A 13178-nucleotide genomic window follows, 5' to 3' on the forward strand; every position below is an offset into this window, starting at 1 on the left:
GAGAAACCTGCAGATGGAAACCACAATAGGCACCGGGATTGTTTTCCTTACTTATCAGTGCTTGAAGCGATCATGTGAAAACCAGAAAATGCCTCCGTTGCGTCTTGTTTCTGTGAGGAATGCTGAGTGGTAGGGGAAGTGACCGCCACCACCAGACTCTCTGCTAAGTAACAGGCCCTCCTGGCGTAGGCTGGAGGGAAACTGTAACCAGAGGCTCCGAACGTGCCCGTGAAAGCCCTGCATAGCGTGTGCGTGTTTATCTCGCCCTTCATCCAGGGTCAGGCCAGGCGCTCTTTCCGACCACCCCCCTCGGGCCCAGGAATTGGACTGAGGCTGCAGGATATGCAAGAACGTGGCTGAGGAGCCAAGAGAGCCGGCGAGGCTGCTGCTGGACAGCAGACAGAGACGCCAGCCCGTGAAACCGTAGCTCCCAGCTGACGGATGACTGCGGTTCTCACTCCAGCGATGCCCAGAGCCCTCCTTGACATGCACCATGCAGCCTCAGCTCAGGTCTCGGGTTTCTGTCAGCAAGGAGATACTCGGGCAGGGACACTGGGTGGGAACGCGCTCCCAGGGCGGCCAGAGGCGCTGTCAGGCTCGGCAGAGGACAGCCTCTCGTGTTTCACGGCGTGTTCGCGTTCCCGCTCACGTCGCATACCTTGGCAAGACCTTCCATCCTCGTTGAGGGTAAAGCCGGGGTTGCATGTGCAGGAATAGGATCCAGGAACATTCGCGCACAGCTGCTGGCAGTAGCCATAGCGGCATTCATCAATGTCTGGAAACAGAAACACGCAAGGTAAGACAGTTCTTCTCCATCATAATGCCCCCCGAGCGTCAGTACAGCCCATCCCTTCTGGAGAGAGAACTCGAAGGGAAGCCAAGGAGAACCAACGCCAAGACCAGACCTACTATGTGTCAGGGCTGGTGATACTCTCTGGATTCCAAGGCTCAATCTCCCTATAATCCCCCCCGACCCATCTTGGTCCCATGAACACCTGAACCTATCTTGAAAGTTGTAGAGGAAAATTTTGCTTAGAGTGGGCAAGATGGCCTCTAAGATTTTATCCACAGTGAGAGTCCAGTTTACGATTGTATATAAATGTTTCCTTGCCTAGGAAGGGACTAGCTCAAAGTACGAGAAGAATCTATAGCCTCGCTCCAATAGACTCCTCATCAGCTCCGTCCACCATGCCCATGCCCAGGGGTCAGGAACAAGAACAAGTGTTGAGGAGGACGAGCCGGTTACACTACAGTCTGGAGACCCACGGATCCAGTAACACCAGGACCCTGGAGCTCACCGGCGATCTCCTCCTTGCACTAGAGCGGACATACAACTCCAGCTAAACACACCTCTTCCAAGCCATGGCTGGTCTTTCCTGAGCAAGCCGCTCTGCAAACGAATGGATCCTTTTTAGCAGAGTCAGCCATCTGACCTCCCTGCCAACGTGGACCAGCCATGGGGAGCCTGGGGTCACCCGGGAAGCACTTCTCGACCCCTCACTCCAAGTTGATGGGCTGGAAAATTCACTCCTTTGAGATAGGATGTCTTGAACGAAGCCTACAGGTAGAGACAGAGTCCTCACCTATACAGGCACCTGCTGTGACTGATCTGACTGTAGCTGTAACTGGTTCTTACCTCAGCTCCTGTGGTCGTCAAACTGTGGCTTGCGAGCCTCGGTTTGCCGCTCAGTTGACTAATGAGTTTGCCCACCGCTGCCCTAAATGAACCACATCCCTCCCTGGCACCCTAGTTCCCAGGGTCCATCTGGTACTCCAGAGGCCAATTATGAACCTCAGTCCTTGTGTCTAGTTCCTATCACCTGCTGCCAGAAAGGACCCCACGTCCACCTCACCCATTGTCAACCCAGTGGTCAGCAAACTCATTAGTCAACAGAGCAGCAAACCACGGCTCTCGAGCCACGGTTTGCTGACCACTGGTCTAACCTTCCTCAGGGGCTGTGCCTTGCCCCTGTGCTTCTGTTTGACCTCTGAGTCCCAGCTACTTCCACCCTGGCACACCCCCTGCCCACTGGGTGCTTGGCAGCTCCTGCTTAGCAAGCACACGGACTTGTACAGTGGCCGGCGCACCTCTTCCCAGGGTGCAGTTGGACACATCACCAAGGACAGGGAGGCAGCAGGGAAAGGAGAGGGCATCTTAGGGGCCCTTGGAGGAAAGGCAGCCCCCAGCCCCTTCTTTTTCTCCAAAAACAATGCCTCCAAAGGAGCCCAGAGCGGGGGGCGGTCACGGCTATGGAACTGGGGTCACTGGGGTCACTGTGTTCTTTTTTTTTTTTTTTAATATATTTTATTGATTTTTTACAGAGAGGAAGGGAGAGGGAGAGAGAGTTAGAAACGTCCATGAGAGAGAAATATCGACCAGCTGCCTCTTGCACACCCCCTACCGGGGATGTGCCCGCAACCAATATACATGCCCTTGACCGGAATCGAACCTGGGACCTTTCAGTCCGCAGATCAACGCTCTACCACTGAGCCAAACCGGTTTCGGCAGTCACTGTGTTCTTAAAGAGAAAGAGAAGTTTGGCCTGAGGATGGCAAGCGTTCAGCCACCGTTAGGACGTAAAGTGCATGTGGCACCAGGCAAACCCGGAGCCTCCTGGGGAACCATGGACAGACTCCAAGGTGGGGGCCACCTCCACTCCAGGGAAGCCCCTCCCAAAGCTGCACCCTTGGGAGCCAGGGACCTCTCTCCCAGGTGGAGGAATGTCCCAGTGTCTGGCCACCCTCGGATCAGAGGGGTTTCCTCTGTATAATCAGCCCAGCCTGTGTGTCCCCCGCACCTGATCCTCCCTTGCGCCCCCTTGTGGTGGGAAGTAACTGGACCGAAGAACAGGAGATGGGTTTCAGACCTCATTCACTTGGTCCAAAATGTCCCTCCTCTTTTGAGTCTCCGTTTCCAACTCCATAAAAGTTGAATGACATAATATCTAACATCCCTTCCAGTGCCGAAATCCTACATATTAAGTTCCTGCACAAATAACTCACAATGCTGTGCTTATGTTCAAAGCAGCGGCATCAAATTTTCCATCATAGCGGAGGTTGGTTGAAATGCACAGCGACCATCACATTCACAAACGCCCGTGTGCAGCCAGCGCTTTGGTGCATGTCTGGACAGGGGACCCGCGCCAAGTCTAGGCTGGCTTATCGGGCCCCCAGGAGGCCGCAGACAGGGCCCTGGGGCCAACCTCAACGCAGTCTCAATCAGAGAGACTTGGAAAAGAGAACCTTCTTTTTATGTTTCCATGATGTCGTGTGGGTTTGTTTCTCAGCTCCTCCAGGGCTGACTCTGGGGCAATGGGACCGCGTCTCAGAGAACTGAAACTGGCAGGGCCGCCCCGAGAAGACAGCACAGCAATCACACCCCAGAATAGAAATTGAACTGACAGCGAGAGAGGGCTATGAATTCATTCACTTGGCGAGACCGAACACTACAGGGGAAGAAAGGAAAATCACCCTCCAGTGAAAATAAACAGGGCGATCATAGAGCAGATGCCAGCTGCAGAAACAAAACTCTCAATTGGGACGGCTGGCTCCTGAGCTGGAAAAAGAAAGCCAGCCTGCGGGGTGGGCATGATGGGGGGTTGGGAGGAGACGGGGTTAGCGCAGAATCTGCTGACCCACACGGGAGAGCTGGGACTTCTCTGTGGCCGAGCAAAGCGTGCCCTTCTCTCAGCACGAGTTCTAACGAGGACAGGTTAGCTCTCACCTCCGCCCTCCCCTGCCTTGGCGATGAGCGTCCTGAAGGCGGGAAGAAGCTATAGGTAAAACCCAACAGGAGCCTTGCAAATAAATTTAAAAATTCAGACGATGGCATGGCGGAGATGGTGACAACTGATTTTAAAAGGTGGTGTGGCCCTGGCTGGTGTGCTCCGTGGTGAGAGTGTGGGCCTGCACACCAAAGGGTCGCTGGTTCAATTCCTGCTCAAGGGTACTTACCTCGGTTGTGGGTTCATTCCCTGGCCCCAGTCAGGGAGCATGCAGGAGGCAACCAATCAATGGGTCTCTCACACATCAATGCTTCTCTCCCTCCCTCCCTCTCTCTCTCTCTTCTTTCTCTTCTCCCCCTCCCCCTGGCCTCCCTCCCTTCCATTCTCTGTAAAAGTAAATGGGAAAATATCCTCAGGTGAGGATTAACAACAAGGAGAAACAGAGAGGTATTGAAACATGTAGGTGCATAGCCTTGTACCCCCCCCCCGCCCCCCTGCAAAGGCCACCCAGCGATGCCCACTTCACAATGACCCTGGAAGCCATTAACTTCCAAGAGTCCCTGTGCGGCCCCGAGAGCTGTTACCTAAGCACTGGCCTTCCAGGAGCCAGTAGCCTTCGGTGCAGGAGCAGGTGTACCCTCCCTCGGTGTTGATGCAGATCTGGGTGGGGTTGCACTGGTGGGAATCCGTCGCACACTCGTCCACATCTGCAACACAAACATATTCCGAAGAATGTCACCTCCATCAGCAGAGGGCCCCGGAGCCACCAGAGGTGCCAGCGGCTTGCTTGTCTGGCTGGGAGGCAGTCGATCGCATGCCTGGGTTCTAGCCAAAGACACGGAGCCACCTCCAGATGGGTGCCCCTGGGGGACACTGGCCTTTCATGGAGCCAGACTGCTGCCCAGAAACCCACCGAGGGAAGTGGCCGAGAAGAGAACTCACACCCGTGGGCTCCGTTCCGCCACCCTAGCCCGTGGTTTCCTGGAAGCAGGGCACCTTGACAATGACCATCACTTGATTTAGAAATGCATTTTGTTTAGGTTTCTCCTTTCGCCCGTTACGTGGGGGGTCTTTTGGGGTCTCTGTTGTATGCACAGAGCTACGGCACCTCTGAGGAGAGAAGAGAAGGAAAAGAGGTGCCCCTGCCAAAGGAAGGCTGGCATCGAGTCACTGGATTGGATCCATCCACGAACATCTCTCAATCTGAGGTTCCTGCCCCTTAGAGACGCTTCATGGAGCCCCCGGCGCTCCCTCCTCTCCTGTGGCTGACCTCTGTGCCCACTGCCCACACCGGGCTGGTCTACACCGCTTCATGCCCATCCCTGGCTGGCTGGCTGGCTGGCTGTAGTCACTTGTGTCCAAGGCAGTCCCGTCTTCATTGAGAGCGACAAAGCATACAGACCAGGCTGTAGTCATAGTTCTCAAGACATCCAGTGCACACATTCAGCCTCAAAACGGTTTCAACTGAAATGAATCTTTCTTTCCTGTCTCCTGTGCTGTGTTACAGGGAGAGCATTCAGATCCTATAATGGGACCTCCTGACCCTGCCCTCTCTCCCTTTGACCTCAAGCCCTGGCTCCGCCTGGCCTGCTCCCAACGTCTTCCCTCCTGCCCATGCTGCCCTCGCCCTCTGCCCCTTCTGTCCGCTCCTCACTGCAGTTCCTTCCGCCTCCTGCCTCCCGCAGCGGGCCATCGCAGAGCTGGAAATAACATCAGAAGCAGCAGTTCTCTGAGCTGTGTCGTGTGCCGGGCCCTCACAGACGTTAGTGTGTGTACCCTCACACTCGCCCTGCTGATGGGCTTGTCATCCCCATCCTACAGACGGGAAAACTGCACTGAAGGAGCTCACCAGCCTAGCCCAGGCCTCCCTGATCCACATCCACCCCGGTTGGGATAACAGCGGTCACTCCGCCCCTGGGCCTGGCAGGGCCGGGAGGGAGCTGGCACACCTGGCTGGGGGACCGCACTGGGCTGTCGCTGCCTTCTCCTGCCTCTCCTGGAAGACTGTCTGCCTCCGAATGCTGCCTGTTGCAGACCGTGGTGGGAGTGGGGGCACTAGGGGCCCCGCAGTGGAAGCTCCCTGAGAACAGGGGACTTCCATGACAGGCCTGTTCGGCTGCGACCTCAGGGAGCGAGCATGGCTGATTCAGGGAAACATTCGGTTGGGTGAGCAACAGCGTCTTGGGTTCCAGTGACACCCGCACAATCCACCGGCCGCCACAACTCAAACACCAAGAAGCCGATCGGTTCCCACCCTCCAGGAACCGTGTGTCTGGGACCCCGTGGAGCCAGCCTCCATTCTCTAAACATGGACAGACTCCAAGAACCTGGTTCCAAGGCGGGGGCCGCCTCCGCTCCAGCCTCGGTGGCGAGGACCAGCTCTGTTCTCAGCTGCAGGAGCTCCTGCCTCCGGCTCCCCACCTCCCACCCCCAGCTCTGCCCACCTAGCCGCGCCTCCCAGGGGAACCGCGAACAAGGCTTGGCCAGCAGCCGCGCCTGCTCCATCCACGCTGAGGCCTAGGATAATAAATAATGCCACTATCGGCCCGAGCATATTTACATTTTTCCGGAGGGGAGTGATGGATGGCAATTGTACCCTGGGAACAACACTGCCTTAGGAATGTGTGCTTTTTCCTGCCTGGAGGGGAATGCGCGGTGAGAGAGACCCAAGGCGAGCAGAGCCATTAGGGAGCCTGGGTGACCGCCCATTCCCAGGCTCTGTCTGTGTCACTCACACACACGCCATGTGCCCGCAGGGCCCCTCAGAGGAGACCAAACACATGCGAGTGGACCCGACTGGGCTCAGAAGGGCAGGCAGGGGCCTATAAGTGCACGTGTGTGTTTGTACATGTTATGTGCACAGGCACACACACGCGCGCGCACACACAAACGCACGCACGCACAGGCACAGGCACAGGCAAGGCAATCCAACCAAGACACAAAAATCTTTAAAGTTCATTTAAAAAAAAAAACTCTACCATTTTTACTGCGTTAAAGAATTAACTCATTTCTGTTGATGCATGCTCAAGAAACGAACGTGTAACGTTCGCTACCTGATTGAATGGACTGTCAATATAAACGTATTTTGAGAACTGAAGTCCCTGGAGCAAGGGTGTCAAACTCGCGGTCCCAGCGGGCCACATGCCTCATTATTTAAATGAGGTATGCAGCCCACCAGCCATGAGTTTGACATGCTTGCCCTGGAGTTTTGGGTGGAAGGTGCATCCCCTCTTGGTATCCTCAAAACACACGTGGTATCACGCTGTGTCCACAGTAAACACTCGGTGACCACTGGGTGCGAGGATGACTGAACACATGACCTGCAAACATCACTGCCTCCAGCCCCAGACACACGTGTCCCAGACAACTGGCTAACAAGACCGTTCTGGTGTGTGGACTGGAAACACCACCAGCCCCTCGGAAAACCACCGGCCGCCACGTCCCCGAGGGGCGGCCACGCGGAGGGCTCCACGCGGGGCTGGAGGACCCACCACACATTCCAGCTCACAGCCGAATCACTTACATTAAATACATTTGACTTAAATAACAGAAGGGAAAACACGTCGGATCACTCCAAGGACATTCTTTGGCAAAGCGTCCGCTCCTCACAGTGGAAAAGCACACGCGGCGGCAGCCCGAGGAAGTGTCGTCAGCCTGCTGTTCCTTTTCCTTTCTGTGGGATATTTCGGAAGAGTCTCCGAAGGGAAAAGCATGCTGGGTTCATTCAGTCATCTGCTCACTCCGGCTCTCACACAGTCTTCGTGCTCTACTGTGTGTGTGTGTGTGTGTATATGTGTGTGTGTGTGTGTGTGTGTGTGTGTGTGTGTGTGTGTGTCCTCCCAGACCTCCAGGTCAGTAGGGAGAGCTGGCATCCAGTACAGCCCTCCATCTGGACTAGTCCCCAGAGCAGACTTCGCTGAGGGCGCTTCTGCCTGCTCCCTGCCCCCAGGCCGCTGGAGGAAGGAGCCTGCTGACTCCTCCAGAACCTGCAGCTGCGAGCGCCCAGCACTGCACCCGCCCAAGAACGAAGCTCCAGGCGCGAGCAGCCAGCTCTGAGGGCCCAGCGGCTGTGTCTGAGCCATCACCCTTGTGCCGACGCCCCATCCGTGAAAACAACTGCTGGCTGAGTCATCGACCCCGGCCCACCTCGTCCTCGACGGCCCAGGAGGCTGCGGGTAGAAGTGGGCTCTGGGCCTCGGGATAGCAGGCCACCCATCAGGGACATGCCACCAGCTGGGTCCCACGTCCCCGCCAGACAGCAGCTTCATGCGGGCAGGTGCATGGAGGCGGGGGAATAAAGAACAACCTCCAGTCCAGTCACGGCGTCACAGAGGCACCAGATGGAGGGACTGGCCTCCGGTCATGAGGACACACTGCCCAGCAACCTGGGACAACAAACGACTTGTCTTCCAGGCTGACCAGAGGGGCAGGGGGAGGGCCATGGGCCACAGAGACACCTCAGAACAGGTGTCTGAGGGAAGTGAGTGGTGACAGGCATCCATCTGTCGGATAAACTCTAGGGACCTTGTGGTACCACGTCTCATGTCCTTCCTGGGAGTGGGCAGGTTCTGAGGATACAGCCTGCCACCCACTTCCCTGTCCCGTGTAAAACGGAGGGTTCCGCGGACAATCCCAGGGCTAACTCGTGGGTTATTATATCCACATCTCCACAGGGAGGCGTAACAATGAATGTGCTGACATAAATATGTTGGACTTTAAATCATTTGTGTATGTATGCCAGCTATTCATTATACACTGACTGGCCAGATTATGATGATCTCTAAACACATAAGCATCTGGCCACTCAATGTAGACTGACCACAGAGTTGGGATTTTAAAATAAGGTTTTTTCTATGGATAAGAACTGCATTGTGGGTAGTTAGAAAGAAGCAGAGGACTTACTAGCCAGAGGCTGGGGGCCACTATTTCCTGGTCCCTTGACATCAAAATTTGCAACCTTTCCCTTATCCATAAGTACACTGAGTGGCCACGTGATTATGCGTTCAGAGATCATCATAATCTGGCCACTCAGTGTATTTGAATGTGTATATATGCACATCTGAATTTATATTCCATCATTTATACCTATAAGTTGAAAGGAAAACACTTACACTGACTTCCTAGCATCAATTCTAATAGAAATAAAGTGTCCTTCAAAAACTATAAGGCAAAGCACAACAAAGCAAGAAGGAATGGTCCCCTCATGGCCCCGGAGACAACACTCCCTAGGCCACGCGCCCAGCACCAAAGCACAAGAGGAAACAAACAAAGGGCCGAGGCTCCCCAGAAAGGACTGGTGGGCGAGAAAACCAGAACTTCGAGGGCAGGCAGAGCTGGGTGTGCCGCCAGGCTCCTGCCCGCAGTAACTACGTCTTCCCCAGCGGCATCCCCTGACCTCTCCCGCGTCCCGCAGAGAGAGCCGGGGCGGCCTGCCTCTTCGGTCATCCAGGAATGTGTTCCCAGGTCCCACCACCACTGCCTGGCACACAGGCGGTGCCCGGAAAACTGTGTTCCCTTCCCCGGGCGGGGCTGTTTCTAGCACCTGAGAGAGATTGGGGCAGCAGGGCTGCCGCCTCCTGCAGGCTCTTATTCTGCAATTCACCAAAAACACCACAATGACAGACGTGATCCGCTCTGTGGCTCCACCAGAGCTATCTCCCCCACCAGCCCAGGCACGTGTCAGGAGGCTGGGACAAGGCGTGCACAAAGGAAGGAGCATTCCCTCCCGGGGTCTCGGGGTCCCCACTGCACTGCGGCATCTCTGGATCCATCTATGGCCCCACAAGGGTCTGATCCGAAAGCCTGACTGAACTCCACAGCCGAACAGGATCGCCCTTTGCCGTCTGTGACTCTCCCCGTTCCCGTGTGTCCTCTTCCCCTGGGAACAGCCAATGGGCGGACTGTGTGAGCCCATGTCCGCAGCCTCGGCTGGACATCTCTGCCGTCTGCCCGAAGGAACCATGCTCATGGGGCGGCGCTGGGAGGAACGGCCCCGAGGATGTGGCCCGCTAACCCTTCCCAAGGCCTCCGCGGGCCCTTTTCGGGACACGGCAACCACCATTTCCTGGGTACTAAATTTTTACCCAGTGAAACAACATGTTTTCCCAGCCTGATTCGGTTCCTGGGCTCCTTCCTCGCCCCGGCTAATGGGCTTGATAAGCGAGGAGAACATAACAATGGGCGCATTCCTGCGTCTCCAGGCAGCCGAAGCCAGTCTCTCCTGCTGCTGAGCTGGGTCGGGGCCATTCTTCAGGAGACAAGCCCAGCCAAGGCTGGAAGCCACACAGGGCCTCTTCCCAAACACCTGCTTAATGGGAGACCCCAGCGTTCCAGACCTCGCTCGATGGGTTCCCGGGACATCTGCGCTCCATGTGTCCGCGGGCCCCGGGCGACCGTCAGGAGCCGGACCATTCTGTGTTTACGGCGTTTTCCCAGCGCCTGGCAGTACGCATGGGATACACAGCTTGCTGGTTGTGAGCCTCCATTTGGGCAGCACGTAGGGGGTCCATTTTCCAACCAACAACAAGACAACCCGGCCGGAATGCAGGTCCCCAGCTCGCCGTGAGAAAGGGGGAGCCTGGCGCGGGGGCTGAAGGGCCCCTTCCCGCCCTGGCCTTCTATGGGAACAGACGCGGCCGCTAATGGGGATCACATTGCTGGTTCCTGAGTAATGGTTTTCGGCGAGTGCTTGGTAAACATCAGCTGACTCTGCCGCGCTCTCTGTCTCTCTGCCGGGCAGCGGCGTGCTGGCCCGCTGGGCCTCGCTGTGTGAACGGCCGCGGCGGGCGTGGCGAGAGGGAGCTGACAGACAGATTCCTTCTTGAGCATCACCCGCCAGAGCCCCGAGGGCAGGAGGACGGGCTGCTCCGTGCTGATCCAGACCTGGCATTTTTTTTTTTTTTTTATTGAAAGGGCGTGGGGCTCTGGTCAGAATCGTGACTGCAGAGCAAACAGACCATCCCTTTTGGAGGGAGAACTAGAAGTCTCATGAGCCCTGCAGTCTGCAAAGCTCCAGCTCTCCAATCTTGCCACTTCCCTACAGGGTCCTCCCTCCTTCCCTCGGAGCCCACGCCTCCCCCACAGCCCGACCGCCGGGCTCCGTTCTCATGTCCCGGCCTGTGAGGCCCCGGCCCCGGCCCCACACCCTCTTCTCCATGCCGTCTCAGGTAACGGCGCCACTGCGCTTCAGTCACCCTCACACTGCCCCTCCCCATGCTCCCTGCCCTCATGCGGTTCCTCAGAAAACCTTGCAAATGTCCCTCTTCTTCTCCCCACCCCCAAAGACTCCTAGGCCTGACTTTCCTCTAAATCAGTGTTTCCCAACGTTTGACATATGTGTACCCTTCTATAATTTTCGTAACGCTGAGTACCCCTCATACTCATGAGAACGTAGAATTAGGTGCAGCTAAGCACGGTGCAGTGCATATCCCCACCAAACTCTTCCCGTACCCCTGGGGGTACGCGTACCACACTTTGGGAAACACTGCAAATGATTGAAATCACTTGGCTCCTCGTCTGCTGGTCTCCAGTGTCTCCCCCAGAAAGTGCACTAAACACAGAACCATCTGAGATGGTGTGGCTCTCAGACCATGTGTCGCCTCTTTGGGAAGCTCAGGGCTCTGGCTCCTGGGCCACGCAGCACGTCGAGGCGGCCTTCACACTCGCACATACACGCACACGCTAAGCACACGCCATTTCCCAGCGCTTCACACCATGGCATGTGGCTCGTGGTGTGCGGCTCCGCTCCCGCACTCCACAGTGAGCTCCCAGAACGCAGGAACTGGGGCTTGCCTGTTGTATTGTAAATGTCGCATGAGATCCAAGATGCCTTAGTGAGTCGTTTATTGCTCACGGCCCAGAGGGAGGCGTCTTTTTCCAAATCTCTGAGCCCTGACATAGAGGAAGTGTCTTGTATTTATACCTTTTGAGCATCTTTGTTTGCAGGTTTCACAAAGACCTCCGTGTACGTTATTGTTACAGTTAGTCTGTAACCTTGAGTACATAATGGGTTAGGACTTGGAATGGTTATCAGTACGAGTCTATTTTAGTCTATAACATTGGATGGCTAGCTTGCAAGGTCAGACGGTTAAGTTAATATTTTCCTATTATTTGAACAAAAACAAAAAAAAAACAACCCAAAGACATTTTACAGAATAACAGACTGCCTTAAAGTGACGGAGTTTATAATGACAAGAGTTTACAGGACCAGGGACTCTCTAACAACAGCAGAGAGTTGCAAACAGCAGGTTTTTATACACGATGGAGGTGACTATGCTTCATGCTCACACCTGTACCCTCAGCAGCGAACGGAGCCTGGCAGGACAGAGCGCAGAAGTGAACGTCATTGGGAATGAGGGTACTTTGTCCTTGGGCTTTCCTGAGAGCCAGAGGGGAAGGCGAGGAAGCCACGGACGTTGGAGGAAGCAGTTCAGCCACCCACCTCTTTGGTGGCCCGTGGCCCGTATCGGGCTCCCCTGCGATGAAGGATGTGACAGAGGCAGCTCTGGCCCCAGGAGCCTCGGGCCCCAGCTTGCAGGGCCTGGGGCCTTCCTCCCATCCCTGGGCGGATGTGAGGGTCCTCCCCCCAGAGGCTCGTCACACCTCGTGCTGGGCCTGGAGGAGCTGCGTCCTCTTTCCTCCCAGACAAGGACGAAGCTCATTCTTTTTTTTTTTTTAAATTATTATCTGTGTACATATTTTAACATTGCCCCCTCCCTCTTTTTTTCTTTTTTCTTTTTTCTTTTTAAATGTTTTATTTACATTCTCTCAATGTAATGTGGCATTTTCTACTTTTAGAGACAGCTATCCAAAATCACGAATGCCTAGGGCACAGAGCTACCCAGATAATCATCAGGAATAAGCTTCATTTTTTAAAAAATTATATTTTATTGATTTTTTTTTTTTTTTTTTTTTTTTTTTTTTTTTTTTTTACAGAGAGGAAGGGAGAGAGATAGAGAGCTAGAAACGTCGATGAGAGAGAAACATCGACCAGCTGACTCTTGCACACCCCCTACTGGGGATGTGCCCACAACCAATGCACATGCCCTTGACCAGAATTGAACCCGGGACCCTTCAGTCCGCAGACTGACGCTCTACCGCTGAGCCAAACTGGTTTTGGCATGGAATAAGCTTCATTTTAAAACGAAGCAATCCAGGAGGGGGCATCAGTGGAGGGGAAGGCACGCCCTCTGCCTGGCCTGAGAACGCAGCCACAGGACCTCTTAGGACAGTGGCCGGCCAACTGCGGCTCTCGAGCCTCATGCAGCTCTTTGGCCCCTTGAGTTTTTAGCAAAGGCCAGCTTAGGAGCTCCCTAATTAAGTTAATAACAATATACCTACCTATATAGTTGAAGTTTAAAAAGTGTGGCTCTCAAAAGAAACTTCAATCGTCGCACGATTGATATTTGGCTCTGTTGACTAAGGAGTTTGCCAACCACTGTCTTAGGGCAGCGC

The 13178-nt window shown here is 55.1% G+C and overlaps 1 protein-coding gene across 2 annotated transcripts in view; it reads right to left on the bottom strand.

The window, feature by feature from the left end:
- The window catches only part of FBLN5 (fibulin 5), a 69898-nt gene that overhangs the window by 18356 nt on the left and 38364 nt on the right, over positions 1-13178 (bottom strand). For both annotated transcript variants that reach the window (XM_084879326.1, XM_084879327.1), the window contains exons 5-6: positions 4310-4432; positions 659-775 (exon numbers count right to left, since the gene is read on the bottom strand). In XM_084879326.1, the coding sequence (XP_084735452.1) occupies positions 659-775; positions 4310-4432 (240 nt within the window). The remainder of the gene's footprint in view (positions 1-658; positions 776-4309; positions 4433-13178) is intronic.

This window comes from Pipistrellus hanaki (genome assembly GCF_964339955.1).
Source record: "Pipistrellus hanaki genome assembly, chromosome: 1".
NCBI lineage: Eukaryota > Metazoa > Chordata > Mammalia > Chiroptera > Vespertilionidae > Pipistrellus > Pipistrellus hanaki.